The sequence below is a fragment of the Plectropomus leopardus genome, chromosome 19 (genome assembly GCF_008729295.1).
Source record: "Plectropomus leopardus isolate mb chromosome 19, YSFRI_Pleo_2.0, whole genome shotgun sequence".
Classification (NCBI taxonomy): domain Eukaryota; kingdom Metazoa; phylum Chordata; class Actinopteri; order Perciformes; family Serranidae; genus Plectropomus; species Plectropomus leopardus.
The window spans coordinates 7,941,658-7,963,853 of NC_056481.1; the positions used below are offsets into that span (position 1 = coordinate 7,941,658).

At 37.8% G+C, this 22,196-nt stretch overlaps 1 protein-coding gene across 6 annotated transcripts; it reads left to right on the forward strand.

The window, feature by feature from the left end:
- Positions 1–926: 926 nt before the first annotated feature.
- On the forward strand, positions 927–22,162 carry eef2k (eukaryotic elongation factor 2 kinase). 6 transcript variants are annotated; one of them, XM_042507304.1, is made up of 19 exons: positions 927–1,186; positions 2,490–2,743; positions 3,886–3,945; positions 5,822–5,922; positions 11,080–11,140; positions 11,228–11,265; positions 12,601–12,772; positions 14,008–14,157; positions 14,241–14,373; positions 14,466–14,593; positions 15,664–15,883; positions 15,979–16,046; positions 16,278–16,355; positions 17,206–17,262; positions 17,987–18,118; positions 19,298–19,486; positions 19,566–19,690; positions 20,341–20,519; positions 21,728–22,162. In XM_042507304.1, exons 2-19 carry the CDS (start codon positions 2,498–2,500, stop codon positions 21,835–21,837), a joined length of 2,247 nt encoding a protein of 748 aa, XP_042363238.1. In that variant the 5' UTR covers positions 927–1,186; positions 2,490–2,497; the 3' UTR covers positions 21,838–22,162. The 6 variants fall into 6 exon arrangements, with proteins under 6 accessions (XP_042363238.1, XP_042363235.1, XP_042363236.1 ...); XM_042507301.1 differs by lacking the exon at positions 17,206–17,262 and adding an exon at positions 17,430–17,495; XM_042507302.1 differs by lacking the exon at positions 17,206–17,262 and adding an exon at positions 17,430–17,495 and having other exon boundaries at positions 2,493–2,743.
- Positions 22,163–22,196: the final 34 nt, after the last annotated feature.

Consider the following 22,196-nt stretch of genomic DNA (forward strand, 5'->3'; position numbering starts at 1 on the left):
TATATATATATATATATATATATATATATATCAGATACTAAAATATATATCAGATACTTTAATAATGATAATAATAATAATAAAATAATAATAATAGGTGACTTTAACTAATAGATGATTTTCTTGTAAAATATTTGACTTTTAGATACTTCATCCACCAAATAATATACCTCGTCCGACTCATAGACTGTATATAAAGTATAATATATAATAAGTATGATAGTAATAATAATGTATTTCAGTTATCCTGTGCAGCTATCAATCATAAAATACAACATTTGTATAAGTAAAATGTGTATTTAGTGTATATAGGTTTTTTAAAAATATTTTTTATTTTATCTAATTTGTATATTGTACTGATATTATCCTCTTGAAGTAAGTACTTACATTACTTTTTTGGCTTGTTTTTCTTGCTTCTGATTCTCGAGTTGTCATAACCTGTGACTTGCCCAGTGTGAGATAGATAGATTCTTGTCTTATCTTCTTTTTTTGGGATTTTTTTTGTTGTTGTTGTTGTTTGTGGCTTTTTGCCTTTATTGATGATAGTACAGCGATAGGATTTAAGGGGGAGAAAGAGGAGATGACATGCAGCCTAGGACCGAGGCTGGAATCGAACCCACGACCGCTGCGGACACTGTACATGGGGCGCCTGATGGCTCACTTGGTAGAGCAAGCGTCCCATCTTGTCTTATCTTATCTTATCTTTTTAGTATCCTATTAGTATATGCTGTTAATAATAAGAATTTGGGAAATTATAACATGTTATTATACTACTACTACTACTACTACTACTAATAATAATAATAATAATAATAAATATGGTCTGACTCCTCTCGCATATCTTTCTTTTATAAGTATTTTATATTTCCGATAACAGTGAAGGCAGCAGGACTCAGGGGCGTGGCTGCCACGGGCCAGTGTTGTACGTGCGGAAGGCTCGCGCTGTCGTGGAGGACGGTAACGAGGAGTGCTGTCCGCTGCCAGGCACGTCCCCGGACCTTCAGGACACATCGGAGAACCGGGACCGAGCCAGTCTGGTCCGGGAGGAGGATTCTGCTGCCACACCTCTGTCTTTTTTAACTTTTAACTGTAACTTTGAGACCAAAGAAGACCTGGTTTACCACACTGTGCCACAGTCAGTCAAGTTTGAGGAATTAAAGGTGTTTTCGTGGCTCCGATTATAAAGGTAGGATGTTTATTTAATAACTGCATAGGTTGCTAAAAAAACAATTCAAAGTTGTTGTTGTTTTTTTCATTTTTGGGAAGTTGTATTGCAGCATGCTGTTAACAAAATGCACAATATTCATGTTTGCTGCCAGCTGCATGATTTCTGTGGGAGCACATTGTTCCAGCAGCAGTGCAGGAACTTTATCTTGCTGGGTTGTGCATTCCTCTCCACCAGCCTGCTGTTATTACAGCCTGCAAACACTATTTCCTTTGATAACAGTCGGCTTGCACCAGTAACATAGATGTGAATTGCTCTTGGATGCTGATGCTCACTATTAACGTAAGTATACGTGTTTGCATTATTAGACAATAAATGGTGAAAACAAATATATTTGATTGACTGTATGCATGTGATGGAGATATCATTTTGCAGCCACATATAAGATAACAGATACATTTCTCACACATGGCATTTGATGCACAGTTCTGCAGCCAGCATGGTTGTTGTTATGAATATGTTTATCTACATGGCTGCCACAGATTAAAGGGACAGTTTGGATTTTTTGAAGCAAGATTGTATGAGGCACTTATCCATTAATGTATCTTGATGGCCCTCCAGCAGATGGAAACATAAAATACAATTTAGAAAAATATTCGAGGGATGATGTTTTTACATGTTTACTTTGACATTAAAAGATAAATAAATAAAAATATCGATTCGTCATATCGGCAGAAATCAGGGTGTTGGCTGATTCTGATATTTCATTTTAATATTGGCCGATATGGATGAAGATCCAATATTATTGTGCATCCTTAACCTATAGTAGATTTGACCTGGAACTCCCTCAGTTTTGAGAAGCAGACTGAAGGCCAACAGGGAAGCTAAGCAATGTACTGCGGCAAATGGGGGTCAACAACAACATGTTTTAGCCACATTAAAAAAGTCCCACTAACAAAAACCAACATCAGTTTGAGTATATGCTATATTTAGACTATTTTAATCGCTTTACCTTAATGTCAGACTGTGATCTCTGATGGGAAAATGAAGCTGCTATATCGCTTTCTTCAAAGCCAGACTCCATTGATAAAAACAGTGATTTAATGTTGCTGAGCACAGGAGCTACTCGTCTACAGCTACACTTGTTTGTGTTATGTTGACTTTTGTGAATCTTAGTTAACCCTTTCAAATGCCAAAGTCACACCATAACACAAACAAAATAAGTGTTTGAGGCAGCGGTAGACCAGCAGTACTCCAAACAAACCCACTTCATAAGAATCTGAACTACTACTACTACTACTCCCGACTTCTCTCTTATCCACAGCAGACATCATGGAGGACGACCTGATGTTCAGCATGGAGGAGGACGGCAGCGCCAAAAGACCTCCTGTCCAACGAAGTGCCCCCAAACAGCGGACCTCTTCCCTCAGTGACGCCAACGCAAGTGATGATGATGACGAAGACAACTTCATCTGCCCCATCCTGGACGACTCGGCCAGAGAAATCTGTTACTACATGAAGAATCTGGTTTACACCCGGCAGGCAAACTCTCTTCCTAAGAACAACTTTATGTACAAGGTGAGCTCTGGACAATAGCGGGAAAAGCATCAGCGAATCAGATCAAATCTGTGTGTATTTAGTGTTGTGCTCATGTGTCATCATAAACTTTACAGTTCCAGTGATACTCAACTTAGTGGTTACACGCAAAATCTGACCCCCGATATGGAGCTGGGTGCCCCCCACAACATTTTTCTAATTAACAATAAAAATAAAATGATTCACACTGGGAATTGTTTTTGTACCTTTAGTATACATTAAGTGCCAGAGCACCTAAACAGCATCAAAATAGAGCTTGTTTATCAGAAAAAAGTGTCATTGGAGGATCCCCGCACCCCCTGACAGAGGTCCTAGCTAAGTCTCTAATGTCTTACAATCCAACGTCCTAAAATCTTTGAAACTTTCTAAAATCTAAGAAATATCCTAAAATCCTAGCAACGTCCTAAACATCACTGAAACGTCTTAAAATCCTAGAAACATTCTAAAATCCCAGAAACGTCCTAAAATCCTAGAAATGTGCTTAAATCCTTAAAACATCTTAAAATTCTAGAAATGTCCTAAAATAAAAAAAAGTCCTAAAATCCTAGCAATGTCCTAAAGTCTTTGAAATAACTTAAATCCCAGAAAGATGTTAAAATCCCAGAAATGTCCTAAATCTTAAAAGTGTCCTAACATCCTAGAAGAGTGCTAAAATCCTAGAAATGTCCCTAACCCTAGAAGCACGTTTAGGGCTGCTGTGACTGGCCCTTGGCCTTCTGTCGTTTTTGCAGAAGTGGCCCCCAAGCGAAGCAAGTTAAGTATCACTGGTCTGTGAGAACAGCTCTTTGCCTTTTAAGGACGGATGCATGCCTGCACACGTACTAGTATGTGTTTATTGAAGCAGAACGCCGGTCAGCCACCTCTTCACTTTACTCTCTCTAAAGAACAGGAAGTACCAAAGAGTGGTTTTCACCTCATGTGATTACGCTGCATGTAAACACGTCTCTCTGCAGAAGGTCTCAGTTCAGTGTAATCAGAGCCACTGTGCACCAGCCAGCTGCCAGGATGTCTTTTTTAGTGTTTGTGTAGTGTTGCTACGTAATATTTGATGCTATGCAAATATCAGTTATTTCTACTTTGTTTGCTGATGAAAAGCCGTCCGTTTTCTTTACCTTTCCAAATAGAGCGAAACAGAAACGGAGGCAGAACCTCGGTCGTACAAGGTTTTGTCTGAGAGCGCACGGGTATGTTACAGATTAAATTATACCTTCCTTCTCTTCCTCCTCACCAGTGACCATCTACGCCTCCCTTTTCCCAACTCACTCTGTAATTTACTTTCCTTGTCGTTCACTTTTTTAATTTTGTAGTAACAAATTTTCATCCTTCTCCTATTTTCTCTTTTTATGACTGATGTTATGTGTATTCTAATCATTGCATCCTTCTTCATTTCTCTCTGCATTCCAAACTTAATTTAATCAATTAACGCTAACAAACACCAGGAATGTTTTATTGTTGTTTACAAAACTACATTGAAATAATGTCGTATTTTTCTTAGAGAGGTTCTGATACCGATATACAGTAAGTATCAGAAATGTCTGTACTGCCTAAAATGCGATTGTATCCCTTTCAGATTTTATAAAATTAATCAGTTCAACAATGTGATCTTTTATCCGTTTATCCGTATTGAAAGGTTTTGTTTTGTTGTTTGGGGGGATGATGCCAGCAAACTTATTGTTGTTGTTTTTTTTTTTTAAATCCCGTGCGTGTCCCTTTCTTTTTATAATTCCGTGCCTCCTCTCTACATTCAGATGTTTTTGCGTTGAGTTATTTTTATCCTTCAACAGTAATTTTAGTCGCGCCTTGCATAATTGATCAATTGGTAAGGGGTGATCAGATCGAAGCATAAGAGGAGAAGCAGAGTTCAGAGTGAGTGAATGCAAACTTTTAGACCCAGCACAATGAACGGTTAAATTTCAATTTCACATCACTGCTCCATTGATGACAACAGTACCCTGTTTTTTTAATTTTTATTTTTTAAATACATTTTATTTATAAGTTCAGGTATTGGAAATAGGGAGAAAAAATGTATCATAACATCTCAAATTTTTCTTGAAAAATTATGCAAATTCTTTTGTCTGTTTGTTTTAAGGAAGCCAATTTTTATCATAGGAGCTGCTGCTCAAAAATTGTTTTAGAAAATGAAACAAATACCGCAAAAAAATGTAGTTAAAAATGATTTAACTGGACCCTATTAAAATTATTTTGAGCATGGCGGTACTTTTCACCACCATACCCGGCTGCACCATTTGATCCTTAAGTCTTGTGACCGAGTTGGACACTAGTGAAGGTGAATGAGGTCTGATGTAAGTTGTGTCGCCTGCTCACAAACAGACATAACACTCAGTCATTTAAAAGCACAAATGTTCATATTCCTCTTCATGTAAATCCTTCACTCTAGTCTAAATATAAACATGTCCAAAACGCCTGCAGAACCGTGATGAGTGGTGGACGAGGGAGACGTGCTGCTGTGCAGTCCTGCACAAGTGCTGTCAGGGTTTGGGTTACTACTGCAGGTTTGGACTATCAGTGACACTTGATTCATGGGTCCTACCAAGAAAGCTATTTTTTGAAAATGGCACAACTGCAGATGGACATCAAACATCACATGGTCACATTCATTTGAAGGGAGTAGTAACAGTAACAGTAACAGTATTATATTGTGGAAATCATGATATCATGGAATAGGAGACCTTGGTTGACCCTCAGTTAATACAGGAGGGTTCCCACGGTCATGGAAAACCTGTAAAAGTTTCACAATCACATTTTCCAAGCCTAGAAAAGTCATGGAATTTGCAAAAATCATAAAAAGTTTTGGAAAATTCATGGACGTGATGTGTGTAATAAATTAAGTGTAGGTACTTGGAGGGAGAGAGCCTTGTGCAGAAAGACCACAAAAAGACTTGAAATTGCCTTTATTTTACAAATTAAAATTCAGGTTTGTTACCCTGAACAGCTCCCTTTCTTTCTCTTGTGCTTTAAACAAACTTCTATGGAATTCTTTTTGCATAAAAACAAATTCTGCCAAGTAAACTAATAAATTGTGTTTGTTCATTATGACAGCATGCATGGAAAAAGGCCATTGAAAAGGCCAAGGCCTTGCCTGACCCGTGGGCACAGTTTCATCTGGAAGAAATTGAGACTGAACCCTGCATACGTTACAGGTATGAATAAATCTGTGTGGCTGTATATATATTTCGTTAAAGGTTCTGCTGAAACTTCTCCCGGTTAGAATTCCTTCAGTGTTCATTGTTCAGGAGGTTTTTACAGGGAGCCGAATTATCTGCAGAGGTCCCTTCTTCTCCAAAACAAACAGACCAAGTGATCAAAACCAAAATCTGTGTTTTTCCAATGCTCTCGTTGCGGAGGGGCTGCTAAATATGGTGGTCAACATGAAAACACAAATGGCCTTTTCCAGAGTCAGTTTTTGGTTTGTCCATTCTGAGCTAATATAGAAACACGAGAGACAACAACCTGCACCTTGTGTAGATATAAATGGCTCACTCTATGGTAATTAAATTACAAGGATTCTTATATTTAGGTAATTATACACCAAAGTAAACATACTTATTATATTCCATTTCTGTTGTATAAACCCCCTAAATCCAACACACTGGACCTTTAAGTGTAAGTCAGCCAGGCCAATGGACCAGAGTTTACCATAAAGATAAAGTTTAGTTGTGGGAAAAACAGAACAATTAGCTCAAAGATATTAAAACACTGTGCTGAAATGCTAAATGCTCCAGACTCTGCAGAGAGACTGCAGAGTCGTGTTGTAACTCTCGAGTTTTGTCACTACAAGTGACTACTTTTACATAACACATTGTCATCTGACCCCCTGTTAATATGAAATATTGATAGGACATTGATATCAGCCTGCAGCAGTCTGTAACTGTCACTGATGTGGCAGCAGGTTTCACCGATTGCTCATATCTCGGTCAGTGGTGCTAATCTTAACTGTTGACAAACATTGCTGCCGATTTACTGGGTACAGTGATACCCACCCAGTTCTTTTTTTATCTTGTATTAGTGATGCACGGGTCAGGGTTTTTTAAAACCGACTCAACCGGGCCTGCTATGAGAGCCAACCTGACCCGCCCGACCAGTACACGTGCATTAATCAATGACCCGAACCTGACACGCAAACCTGCAAACCAGAGCAGAAAGTTTCTGGTAATGACCAACTTGCTGTTTTGATGTTTTGATTTCAAGTAAATACCACAATATAAAACATGTGTTTTCTGTTTTACAAAGTACAAATGACAAAGACAGAAAGTACCCACCCCTCTTGTAAGTGGTTACATCTTAAGCCTTTGATCTCAAGCGCACAGCTGATAACCTGTGTTGCTTGTTTACATGAGCGCACAACTGATCGGTACAGTGGTTTGTTTACATAGCGTTACAGAGGTGCATTTTTAAGGGATTCAGTGTGGACACAGAGACTTTCTTTTTGTAAGAACACATATTTGCAGAGGGAAATATTTCAACAGGACCTAATGACTGTAGAGATAGAAATATGTTGGACCTTAACAAATTTTCCTGGTCGAAAGCCGAATCAGGAAACCCGAGTGTTGCAGTGCTCATGAGAAAGCTGCTTGTTATGTGAGAAAGAGAAGAGAAGGCATTACCCTAATTATAACAAAATAAATTATAACAACTTATTCAGAATCCTGCAGTATTTTATAACAAGTTCACCTGAACCGCCCAACCTGCGAATCAATGGGACCTGTTGACTGTGGGTCAACCTGGGCATCACTATCTTGTACTATAGGTGGGACACTTGAGGGTGCAACCAGATATTAAAACCAACACGACGGCCAACTACAGAAACACACACACACACATCCTGAAGCGATCTCAGACGAGGGCAGTTAAGGCAGCAGTATACAACTAAATGGGTGTGGTCTGAAAAGCAGGAGGAAAATTAATTCCTTTGCCTTTGTGTGTTTGTGTGTGTGTGTGTTTGGCCTGTTACATAACAAACTGTACAGGACTGGACTTGGCTCCAGACGGAGGAGGGATTGTCAGGAGCTGGGATTCGCCCTCGTGTTCTCTTTTCGTGTGCTAATTTTACCCACATGAAACCTCACTCCTTCTTCCCTCTGAAGCCCCCCTGTAGCATGAACTAGATGGAATGGCAGTACACTCTGTTCCCAGGCAGAGACACTTTATTGGCAGTAAAGATTTTGGATGGGGAATAGAGTGCTGATCTTGTTTGAGTTTCAAAGGAAAGCTTAAAGGGAAACTTTTGTTACTTTTTAACCTGGACCCTATTTTCCCATGTTTTTGTGTTTAAGTGACAAATGGGACCAACGATTTTTGACAATGGTCCAGTGTTGATCGAGGTGGCAATGGCAAAACAAGCTACAATGTGACTGCTTGGGGCGTTTGGCACCGTCAATTTATGTCTACTAAAAGTGGGTTTTTTTTGCCACTGACAGGCTTAGATTGTTATTCTAAGTGTCGTAAACATTTTGGAAAGGATCCCTACAGAGATAGACCTTTTTGTTAAAGAATAAGATTCTTTTTATTACACCTCTGCACCTGCAATAGCCATTATTTGGTTGTCTGTCCATCAGTTCATACCATTCTTGTGAATATAGTATCTCAAGAATGTCTTGAGAGAATTCAAATTTGGCACAAACGTCTTCTTGGAACAAATGATTAACTGTTTTGGAGGTCAAAGGTCAAAAGTTAAGGTCACTGTGAGCTTGTCTTTCTCATTCTTGTGAACGCGATATCTTAAAAACACCCTGAGGGGGTTCCCAAAAATTTGGCACAAACTTTCACTTAGACCCAAGAATTACATTTTTTGACTTTTATTTTGTCTCTGTCGACTTTGAATAAAGTGTATTTTACAATGATAAAATTGCTGTTTATTTAAATGAAGTCTGGTGGGTTTGGCAATAGTGATTTCCGGGCTTTCTTTGGCTTTATCTGGCCTAAGAAAAGAGGATGTTGCTCTTTAACAAAAGGTCTATTTCATAGTCTTTCCATAATGTTGTCAGTGTTAAAATAAAAAAATCTGAGCCTGCCGGTGGCAAAAACAGTTTTAGTGGACGTACACTGACGTTTCCAAATGCCCCGAGTGTTTACACTGCAGCCTGTTTTGCAGGTGCTGTCTACAGAGCACTCGCTCAATACTGGACCAGTTTCAAAAACTGTTGTTTTCATTTGTCACTTAGATGCATAAACATGTGAACATAGAGTACATTTTGAAAAATACCAAAGTTACCCTTTAATCCTGAGGTTCTAGCTCTCATGTGCTTCAGGTTTCATCTGTGAACAGTTGCAGCTGCACCCTCAGTTCATGCAGTATTCATTAACTTAGAAAAACATGCCCCGCCAAGCCAAACAGGCACACTGACCTAGACATACAGCGTGCACTCATACACTCGTATCACCATATTTACTGTGTGAGCTCTTCCCTGATAACATAAATTCCTTTAATCCAAAAATAAATGGGTGCGGACAAAATGGCTTTGCTTTGCAAAGAGGAGACACACATGAAAACACACACAACTTCTCTTTTTAATGCTTCTCTCATTGTTGTTTTCCATAGAAAGGAAGTGACATACTTTATGTGCCTCCATGATAAGAATTGATAATGAGGTGTTGACAGACGAACTCTCTCACAGAGGGCAAAGAGTAACTTGGCTAATGTGATCGAGACCGGAGCGATTCTGCGCTCTTTCAGTCACTGAAGTCAAATCAGAAGAGATTAAAGAGTTCAAGCACTCAGCCAGCATAGAGTTGTCGACCATCCAGTTCGAGTGATTTGTAATGTAACAGGTGGAAAACAGAAACAAGCGCCATTTTCTCCTCAGAGACGGGTCACGAGGCCTGTGCTGAGGCGTAAAAAAGGGCCGACAGATGGACGGCCCCCCACTCTCTCAGCTTGAAAAGAGACTCTGTTTTACAGAGCTGCAGTTTGAAAAATATTAATGTATATTGGGCTGCAACTAAAGATTATTTTGATTGCCAATTTTAGGATGAGGTAAGATGAGATAAAAATGTTATTTATTGCGAGGGAAATTGCTGTGCAGCAGTTGCAAGGATAAAAGATCACAGGTACAAAGTGTGCAATAAACAAGGACTAAAGTAACATTGCAGATGAAAACAAATGTATAACAGATATAAAATACCATAGGTATATGGCAAATATGAATTTAATATAAAACTAAATAACAATAACGTTCAAAATATAAGAACAAGCTAACTGTAAGGTGCAAACTATAACAAAAATAGTTAACAGTAAGGTGCAAAATAGAACAAAAGCAAAATTAGAAAGGTGCAGTGAGGTACAAATGGGTGCAAACCAAAGTACACAATATGTATCATTCTTGATTTTTTTTGTCTTCAATTAAGGCTGTAAAAAGTCAGCTAACAATTGAAAATTCCCATCATGATTTTCTGGTTTGGCAAGCTAGCACCTTCAGGTTATTTGATTTGTTAGACTAATAGTCCAAAAACCAAAAAGGATTACAATGCTATAAGTGTCAACATTGAAATGCTACTGACACAATTAAGGGACATGCTAGCAGCACCAGAGCACCTTAACATGTTGGTATGACTATTATGGGCTGATCATAGCACAGTAGGGCAGGATTAGGCTTAACACAAAAAAACAATTTATACACACTAAATGGATTTTTTCAGCTCCGGATGCGATTTGCTCCAATCAGCAGTGACAGAAATACGACCTTAGAGTGAATACGCTAATTTTTGCCCCTTCTGCAGCGTTATGCAATCATGCGGTGCCACATGATAGCAACCGTTGCCATGCAAGCAGCACACAAACATCCTTCAAAAGTCTGCACTGCAGTTAATAAATATGGGAAATTAATAAAGAGGTAACCACTGTAATATTTTCACAGCCCTCCATGCTGCTTTCTGCTGTTTTCCAGCCCAACTGTGACATTAACAGTGAAGAAGGCATATCTTTCCGCTGCAGAGCTGTGTATATGCTTTAAGTCCGCTGGCAATGGGAAAGGCGTCTGTAGCCTATTTTTAGCGAGTTTCTTGTGTTTAAAAAAATGTATGTACGAACTACTTTTGGAGGAAAAATGGTATAAGGTGAATGTTGGAAACATAGATATGATCACAAATTTCAAGGCAATCCATTTTATGGCTGTTGAAATATTTCTGTTTGGACCAAAACTGTGGTTGTTTGGGTCCAGATCTCTGACCTACATTTTCATCCTTAGAGAGCCACGATGCAACGATGCTTAAAACCAAACTAAACTTTCTATGTGATCACATTGATTTGATCAAAATTATCATTTATATTATTTTGACTTAATTCATTTCCCTCTTTGCAGGTACAATGCCATCACAGGAGAATGGGCTCAAGACAAAGTCCACATCAAGATGGGCACCCAGGTAATCCTGCTCTCTAGGAAAGCTCTGTTTTGCCAATTTCTAAATGTAAAAAAGTTCCTTATGTCTCGTCTTATTTATTTCCCACAGCCATTTGGGAAAGGGGCCATGAGGGAGTGCTTCAGAACGTAAGTTAAAAATATTTCTCTATATTCGTAAGTCCTCATCCAGCGGTTATTGCCCTCGTGCTCTAGTAACCGAGGCCCTCATGGTCTCAGTGTAAACAAAGAGGAGTGCGTCCCTTGTAGACTATAAGTGGTGCAGGTCCACATTCCTCACATGTCTTGGTCCGACTCGGGAGGATAGCTGCTGACAAATTCTGTTTTAGAGCCAAAGACGATACGGAAAATATTCACACTGAACCGGTTCTGTAATCTTGTGAAAAGTAGCTTTTGGTGAGAACCTGAATAAATACAGCAGTCTGAAGGAGAAAGTGGTTGATGCTCTCAAAGCGATATAAAACGGACATTAGAGAGAGAATTATGATATGAATAGTGAAAAGGTCTTTTAAAAATTAATTTTAAAGGTTGTTTCATAATGTGGATCACTGAATTTGCGCTCATTTAAAGGTAGTGTAATGAATTGCCTAATCACTTTAAAACAGCTTAGTTATTTTTTTACAGCCTAAATTTCTGTGTTTCCTCACATAAAAGAAGAATAAATAACAAAAAAAAAACATCAATAACAAGATATCAGTAGGTATCAGTATCAGCCCAGAATTTAAAAATAGGTGCATCCCAGGTTCAATTAGAAAGTGAATTTTTACTTTTTATTGTTATTTTAAATGTTGTTATACATTTTTTATGTGTTGATTCATTTGATTATTATAACAGATGTGCAACATGTTACTGAAAGCAAATTAATGTTCTTATCTTATTTTGTATTGTTAGCGAGGTTGTTTATTTGCATTTTGGGTTTTGGTAGTAATGCACATTTCTTTGACTGTAGAGCTGCATCATATAATGTGTCTTTTTTGTGGGTGTGGGTGAAAGGGGGCATTTGGGGAAGTTTTGCCTCGGGCACCAAATGTGTTACAACCATCACTGACCGCGGCTTTAATTTTACTGTTTCCCTGGATGTTTACTGGTTTTGGTAAAAAATAATTCAAGCTTCTAGTGTTCTCACGGCTCCGCTGTGTTTCTGTTTCTGCATTACATTGCAGAATGAAAGAGAAAAGGGATAATAGTCTAATTGTTAATGTGTAATCCTCAGTTATGTGGGAAATGTAACAGAGGCATCCATCAAACCCCCACTTCAGCTCTTTGCAGAATCCCACAGAAAAAAATCCTCTCTGACAAAACCCAGATCATAAAACAAATCCCCCGACTCCTATGAGTTAAAAAAAGACAATCTGTACATCTGAAATGCGGATTGTTGTTAATCATAAGTTCCAGTTTTCTAGCTGTGGTTTTACTGTGAATACTTGAATGAGCCAATGACTGTAATATGTTTTATCCCTCCAGGAAGAAGTTGTCAAATTTCTCACACAGCAGCAACTGGAAGTCAGCTAGTAATTATGTGTCCAAGCGTTACATGGAGACGGTGGACAGAAATGTTTACTTTGAGGACGTCAGGCTGCAGATGGAAGCCAAACTCTGGGGAGAGGAGTACAACCGCCACCGACCTCCCAAACAGGTACAGGAGAGACACTCACAGTCCACTAATGTGCTAATGTGACGGACAGTCTGCGCTAATCCCGCAAGAGCTGCTGCACAATCCTCTAATCCCTGTTATTTTGATGACAGGAAGTATTTACATCTCAGATTTAGTGCTGCAAATAATGATTGTTTTAATTATCGATTTATTTGCAGATTTTTTTATTAAACCTCATAATTATCCAACAATATGTCTGTGTTTAATAATATTTTTAATCGGTCATTTTGGCACTTGTTTTTCATTTTCCCTCAAGTTAGATTACTTCTGCACAAACTGAATAGGACGTGAGGGTCTCAAGATTTAAAGGAGTTCTTTCACTCTCTAAATGACCATTTGTGTATCACTTATTCCCCTCATGTGACTTTTGAAAATTCATGATGAATTGAAATCATACAGGTCTGCGTTTGACAATAGCAAAACTCTATTTAAACAACTCATACAGAATAATCTGAGTCAGTCTGTTTGTTTGTGTCCTGTTTTATTGCTCTGTGTCCCCTCTATAAATGTGGACATTTTTGCAGTTTTGAGAATGCAGCACAATTCTTCATAAGCACTTTTCTTCCTCAGCAGCAGTTTTTGAGGATTGGCAGGGTGGATAATTGATCTGTCGATTCGTTCAGAGCCGATCAGATCAATGGATGAGAGGAGCTGCCACTTACAGAGGCAGTGAATGTAAACTTTTAAACCCAACACAAACAGCAGTTTAGCCTGCTGCTCTGCTGCTCCGTCTGTGCCCAGAGTATGCTCTATGCTCCGAGAGCTGCAGAGCATAACCAAATGGTGTGTGTATATATATATATATACTGCAATAGCATTCCTAATGAACAGCCCAGTTACAAAAATACAGTCAAATATACAAAATTACTTTGTGGCAGCAGATGTTTTGATATTGGCAGACTAACACAAATAAATGAATGTGTGGGAAACCTGATACTTCCTGAACACACAGCCTTTTACAGTGGTGATCCTAACTAAAAATGACACTTATTTATGCTCTTTTCAAAGACTCCATTATCAAAAACAGTAATTTTACTTCGCTGAACACAGGAGATGCCGGTTAACAGCTGCCTCGATCAGTCTGTTACTTTGTGTTATTGTGTGACTTTGGTTTCTAAAACGATTAGTTCAGATTTAACAAACTTCAGAAACAACAGAACATTAAATCTGAATCGATTATTCTACAAAGTCCTGTAATTACTCGCTCTGATCCTCAGGTGGACATCATGCAGATGTGTGTGATAGAGATGATAGAGCGACCAGATAAACCTCTCTTCCACCTGGAGCATTACATCGAGGGCAAATACATCAAATATAACTCCAACTCTGGCTTCGTGAGGGACGATAACATCCGACTCACTCCACAGGTGAAGCGGTGTCACCTTTTTGTGTTAATGCATGTTAGAGCTAACAGTCAATCAATGTATTTAATTTCTTTTGTATCCATCAGGCTTTCAGTCACTTCACTTTTGAGCGATCGGGCCACCAGCTGATCGTGGTGGACATCCAGGGTGTGGGAGATCTCTACACAGACCCTCAGATCCACACAGAGAAGGGGACCGACTTCGGAGACGGAAATCTAGGTATAGTGGCTTTTGATATTGACAAACTGTTGCTAGATTCATGTTGAGAAATTAATCAAGAGGGCTCCTTCGTGATCGTGGCTGTGTTCCAGGTGTGCGAGGCATGGCGCTGTTCTTCCACTCGCACCTGTGCAACAAGATCTGCAAGAGCATGGGCCTGACGCCTTTTGACCTTTCCCCTGCAGAGAAGGCCCAGCTGGACTGCACCAACAAACTGCTTGTAACTTTAACATTTTAATGATAATAACTAAAGTGTAAGCCAGAACCAGAAATCAGCTGTAGGCCGGGGTAAAAAAAGTTCATAAAATAAGGATAAAAATAAATTAAAAAAGAAAAAATGTCCCTGTGAATCCCCTAAGATTAATTGAATTTCATGCTGTTCACAGATGCCATATTAAGGCATGAATGTGACTGCTGTATGGGGGACAAAAAAATGACGGATGATCAATAAATAACTAACTGTATAAATAAACACAAGCAAAAATAAATAACTATGAAAATAAATAGATAATAGATATATAACAAAATACAGAAAAATAGATAAATACATTGGAAATAATTAAATCAAAGAATAATTAAATGCTGAAATAAATACAAAAATATATAAATGCTGATGTAATCACAGAAATAAACAAATACTGAAATAAATACATCAATAAATAAATAAATGTAAACATTTAAACATTTTTAGGTATTTATTCTTTCATATCCTATTCATTTATGTATCTATCAAGATATTTGTGTAAGCATTTATTGATTATTTTTTATTTATTTTTTGATTTATTTATCCCATATCTCTTTCTTTTCTTCATATATTACCATATTTATTTAATTGTTTATTCATTCCTGTATTATATTTTTTTCTTTCTACATTTATTCCTGTATTTATTTGTTTAATCATTCCTTTAATATGTGTTAATTTCTGTATTCATCTATTTTATGTCTTTCATTTCTTTATTTATTTATTGTATAATACTTCAGCAGTTTTCATCTTCCAGGGATTTTGGATCTTATATCCTGTTCTTTGTTTTTGATCAGGAAATGACTGAATATGCAGCCTAAAACAGTATAAAGAAAGAAAAAAAAGGATAAAAGGTGTGCTGCATTATGATTTTAATTTGAGATAAATCTTACTGATAGAATTGCAGCACAATAATTCCCAGGAACTGCACAAACTCACTCTCTGACTCCGCTGCAGGACAAACACAAGAGGGATGCCTTATCTTTTTCTTCAGTGTGTTTTGCTTTTTCTGTTAATGTTTCCTCAAGAAAGATTTTGCTTTATTTCAGAAGTCAGCCCAGACAGTGCTGAGGGGCTGCGAGGAGCCCTGCGGCTCTCCTCGTGTTCGCACCATGTCAGGGAGCCGGGCACCGCCGCTGCTTTCCCGCCTGTCTGAGACCTCATCTGCAGACGAGAGCATGAGCGACGTGGACTCCATCCCCTGCTCCCCTCTCATACTCCCCTGCTCCCCGTTAGCTGCTCCCGGATCAGTAGGAAAATCACCCATAGGTACACGCATGAACACCGCTATTTTATACTGCACATTTATAACAGTATATTTGAATACAGTGAAGCATAATTTGTAATATTTCTTCTTTTTACAGGCTCATCTTTTACTGGAATGTACGAACATGAAAGACTCAATAACAACAACAACACAGGTGAACAAAGGGTGAGTAAAAAAACTAAAAAATGACACCATGTCACATTTTGTCAAATATTCTTCCATTACCAAACTGTTGTAGTTGTTGTCCACGTTGCTGATTTGAGCGTGAAAAACACTTTCTGAGATGCTCCTCAGCTGGAGGAAACATGATTGAACTTTGAGAGTCCAGGACCCCAGAGTTGCTGCGACTCACAACACTGATTTTTTAAAATATGTTTTATCCATTTCTGTATGTAGGAACCTGACAGCGGTGGGGACAGCGGCTACCCCAGCGAGAGGAGGAGTGAAGGAGACCCAAATGACCACGTAGACGGGGTAAAGATTTCCATATGACTTTTGTTTTGATTTAATTTAGAAAACAAGAAACCAGAAATTTATTTGTGTATGTCTTAAATCAAAGAAGTTATAGAGAACAGACATTTTTTTAAAAAGGGTTAAGAAAAGAATGAAAAAATAAATACATATGAAAATATATGAAAAAATAAAATCAGGAATAAATACTTAAATAAATACATAAAAGAATAAATAAATATCGACAAATATTTCAAGATTTTTTTTAATTCATGCACTGTTTTATTATTATCATTTATTTTGTATACTTTTATGCATCCATTTATTAATTTATTTATGTATATGTTATTTATCTCTATTTATTTCAGAAACCGTTATTCATTTATTTATACATTTATTTATTTAGGTCATTATTTATTTATTTATTCATCCATTCTTTTATTTATTCATTTATGGTTTTTTTTGTTTTTTTTTTAAATTTTGGTCATTATTTACTTATTTCTGTATTTATTTAGAAATGTTATTATTTATTGACACTTTTTGTCCTCCATATAAAATACATTAAGATAGTTAGATATGTTATAGCGTCTCTTAATTAAGAATTTTTAGTATCCAAATGAGATTGACAAGTAGAAATACATTTTTAAGGCTTTTTAAGTATATTTTTAGACACATTTGTAAGCTGTTATACAATCGTAAAGAAACATTTTTTTTTCACAATTATTAAATCCTGTCATGTTAGACTTCACTTGGTACCATATGTAGTTCACTCTCCTCTGTCCTTTAGTCCTCTCAGCAGCAGCTTCTCCACATTCAGTCTGTCTGTTACTCTCTGACTGTAGGTTTAATAAATGCATGTTGTATCATCACGTAGGCCCATCATCGCTTCCAAAGACATTATTCTGAGTCGGATGAGGACAGTGTCAGACGGGTAAACAAACATAGAGACAACAGTGTGTAACAGTCACCGTCATCAGTCCTCTAATTTCACATGTCCTTGTCTTTTCCCTTTTTTTTCTCATCTCTTGAAATTAACGAAAGCCTTTTCTCACATTTCCTCCAACTTAACCTCTCCTGCTCTTTATTTTCCCTCATTAGAGGAAGATGGTAGCTTCTCCAAGAGTCTCTGCAAACTTAAATTCATCCGTTGATGACAGCAAATGGGTGATTATTTGCATGGACACTTGTATAGCCAGGTGTTTCCCCGCTCACGTAATGTTTAAAAGCTCTTTAAAGCATGATTCTCAGGTTAAGATCTGAGGGCACAAACTGCCACTGTTTCCGCTTCCACTCTCATTTACTGAAAACAGTCTGAAAACGCAAAATACAAAGACGACAATTGGAACTGAAACACCATCTACCTCTGGTTCAGCAACTCATGCTAATCATTTTTGTGTGTGTGCCGCTGTTCTCACGCTTTACATGATTTTGCATCCAGGGTGTGCTCCTCCAGCTCTGAGCTAAAAGCCAATTATTTATCAGCTGAAATGAAAGCAGATTTTTCTGGATGGGTACACCCCTGACCGTGTGATTTGTCAGCTCGCTTCATCGTATGATCTGTTTTCTGATAAGTGTGGCGGAGAGCAGGTGGTAGCACGCTCCCTCCATCATTCTTTCTCCTTCATGTGTATCTCGACTGTCTTTTTTCCCCTCAGCTGACAGAGGAGAAGTGGAGCTTTTATCATTCGTCTCGCGCTCACGTCCACAGACCCTCCTGTGTGGCCACTGAGGTGGAGCGACTCAACGCTCTGCTGCAGAAAAAGATTGGCCAGTCGATCCTCGGGAAGGTAAAATGTCAGATTGGTTGATTTAACATTTATAAATATGATATATGTGGCTGGATTGAAGGGTTAAAAATCAATAATAATAATAATGATTACTTTTATTAGACAGCAATACAACGGAAAGTCAAACAGTCCTATTGAACACAAGTGAGAAGAAACTAGAGTGGAGTTAGGATCAAATTAAAAACACAATGTATTTGCACAATGTCAGTGCAAGAGAATACAAAGAAAAAGACCAAAAACAACAACAGATGTGATAAAAGTAATTAAACCAAAATAAAAGGAAATAAAACAAATAAACAAAAAATCGGTAAAAATCGATATTTCCCTGTTTTTCCATCTCAATATTATGACTTTAGAGGGGCTTGGCTAGATATTTGCAGTATTTAGTGGTTAAGACCCCACACCAAGAAAAAATCACGAGCACGAGTCTGACATGCTGGAGACAAAAACAAACCATTTCCACATATTTTTGGATTGTCCCAACTGAACTTGTACTGGAAAGGCATTCACAAAACCTGGAGCACAGTGTTTTGGACTCAAATTCGTCTTAACTTGGAGACTCTCTATCTGGGTCATGTTGCTGGGCCCTTTTAGCAGCAAATTTTTAAAAAAAATCGAACTACTAGAACGTGGCTAAACCCGAACCACCCACATTGGAAGACTTGTGTGGAATAATTACGCAAATATTTAAAGTAGAAAAGCTGACCTTCTCTTTGAGGATTCAAAAGAATATCTGGAGTACATTTTTGATCTGTAGCAACGTACACTCCCTCAGTTCCAGTGTATGTAGTAAAGTTTACTTATAGAGCGTCTGATGGACAGATACACATGAGTATGTACACCTAAGTGTACATATGTATACGTGAAAGTAAGTGAGCATGTGTGTATTTGGAAGTACTATATATTTATTTTTTTCTATTAACAAAAACAGTGAGGAAAAAAGAAATGAAAGTAGAGAAAAGAAAAGAAATACAATTCTCCGGGAAGTTGTACTATATCTGCATTATAATTGCAATTATTGGAAAAATATTATGTATTTTTGAAGCTGTGGTTGTAAAAGTCGAAAAGAAAAAGAAAGAAATTTAATTTTGAATCCACCTGTTGTTGCAGAAAGCTGTTTTTCAAGCTTAGGTTATTTATTTGTTGAATATGTTATCGCTCTCTGTCCTCCTGATCCAGGTCCACCTGGCGATGGTGCGCTACCATGAAGCGGGTCGCTTCTGTGAGAAGGACGAGCAGTGGGATCAGGACTCGGCCATGTTGCACCTGGAGAGAGCTGCGCAGTGCGGAGAGCTGGAGGCCATCGTAGCGCTGGGACAGTGCTACCTGCAGCTGCCTCATCACATCCTGCCAGACGTCGAGCTGGAGGTACCACGCCGCTTATTTAGCCGTTTGGTTCGGTGCGGTGTGTTCAGCCCCGGTTCTAATATGTCTGTGTCGTTGGCAGGACAACGCAGGAAACAGGATGAAAGGTTTTAAGTATCTGCTGCTGGCAGCCGAGTCCGGTGACAGATCTTCTATGATCACAGTGGCCCGAGCCTTTGATACCGGGACCAACCTGTCTGCTGACAGGTCAGTGAAGATTACTTTAACAATGTCTTAACATCAGTTTTCTTGTGCTGCATTCAGACGCCTTTCAAATGCATTTAACCCTCTGAAACCTGAGAGAATATATTGGATTTAAAAAAATAAAAAAAAACATGCAGGAAAAACACCATAATGAGCAACTTGGCAAGAAGTGTCCAGCAAGAAGAAATTAGTCAAAAAAACCCCCAAAAAACAGTAAATTAGCTATGGGGTGAATATTTGATATTATCCAAAAACAGATAAAAATGCCCAGAAAACTACATTTATTGTTTATGTTTCTTTTTTACTTTTCTTATAACTACAAACTCATTTCTTGCAAACGTTCTTCGGCTTGTTTACAGATCATTTTCTTGTAACTTTTTGTCTGATTTTTTGCAAATTTTTGGGCCATCTTTTGATAAGTTGCTCGTCTCTTCTCCCTCTGTTTTTTGACAGAAAGCAAGCCAATTTGCTTAGTTTTTGAAGGGTTAATTGAGTAAGTCTGTGGTCAGTTGGATAAACATAACTTTGGTCCGTAAGATGCGATAATACTGCCCCCTACAGGGATTTGTAGACACCTTCAGTAAAATAAAGAAAATCTTTTTGACACTGAGGTGTTTTTGCATTATTGTTTGTTTTTTTTTTAAATTTTGCAGAAAGCCGGACTGGAATGAAGCCATTCACTGGTATGACAGTGTGTTAAACATGACGGACTATGACGAGGGGGGAGAGTACGACGGGATTCAGGACGATCCTCGCTACCTGCTGCTGGCCAGAGAGGCAGAGATGTACCAAGAGGGAGGCTTCAACCTCACCGCAGACCCCCAGAGAGCAGGTCCGACTCCACGCTGCCAAAACAGACCTCACTGTGCATGATTTAAGGAAATCTGCCCCGTGTAGGCTTAGAATAAGTTTGTGACTTGCTCTTTTATGGAGTCACAGCAGTTTTAATGGATTATTAAAGTGTTAACAAAGAAAAAAGTAACACAGCATCCATAGAAATTTCTCAAACTACTCCTGCAGCTCCTCCGCTGTTGACCCATGTATTCAGTATTTTACCAAACAGCAAAACTGCGAAATACTTTTGCAGTGTCATATTATAGCCTCCTTATTATGAAAGACAAATAATGATTCAAATATCTATACATATTAATGCTGAAATAAAGAAATAATTCATAAAACAAATAAATGAATAAATAAATACAAAATTATTTTTAAAAAAAGGATAAATAAATACAGAAATACATAAATGTTGGTGGGAAAAAAAATTAAGATATTTATTTATTTATGTTATTTCCTATTTTAATTATCAATTCAATTTATGTATTTATTAATTTACGCATGTATTTATTCATTTATTTAATTCTGTATTTATTTCTGCATTTATTCAGTCTTTTATTTATGTATTTTTTAAAGTTCTATATTTATTTATTTATACATTAATTCATTTATTTAATAATATGTCAGTCATTTTTCATCCTCCATACCTCCATTATGCTGGAAAATGCATTTAGTAATTTATTGGCACAGTGGAAGTACTTTAACACTCACCATTATAATCCATCAGAACTGCTGAAAATCAGTGAATTACTCCATTAAGACAGTATACTGAGAATGGGCAAAATTGTCTAAAAAATCAGGCTTTTTATTCTGCAACAAATCACATTAAGACCAAATTCAGCAGTTGCATCGCTCAGCTGCAAGTGCATACATTCCTGTTAAAGATGTAAATGTTTAAATGCTGATTACAAAAATGTAGTTTTTTAAGTATATAAACATGAGTATATAGTGCGGTATATAGCTGCGGATTAATCCATATTTGATGCTTTAGTGAGTATTTGGGGCAGCAGGTTAGTGGATGAGGTATTGAGTCCGATTTTTTTTAATGGTTTTTGGACAACAACTGAGAAAAATGTAGAATATCACCCGAGTTACCTAAATGTAGTAATCTGCTGAATGTATGTATATCATTAAAAGCTATACATTTTTGCAGATAATTGTCTCTTCCTCCGTCCTAACCTCTCCTGATATCCCTCCCTGCAGGCGATCTGTTTAATGAAGCAGCAGAAGCAGCTATGGAGGCCATGAAAGGTCGACTGGCTAACCAATACTACATGAAAGCTGAAGAAGCCTGGGCGCTAATGGAGGAATAATTATAGACATTTTTATCACACACAATAAAAAGCCACGGGAGTTAATGCGTCTGACTAACAGCCAGGACAGTTTACATATTTTTTATTACAGATCTTTTTTTTGCCAGTGGTGCTGTGTGCATGTGTGTCCGTTTTCTTTAATTTCCTGTCCCTGATTTCGTTTTGACTCAGTGAGTGTGGTTGTATGAAAGAGGAGGCCTGAAGTATCAAAATAAAGAAAAGAGTTTACTGGCTTCGCCCCCAAATGTCATGTTGGAAGAATATATGTATAAAAAAAATACTTGGAGCAGAAAACTGTTAATAAAGTTTGCTTTTTATGGGTAAACACTGGTCATTATTTCTTCCTCTACCTCTCTCCT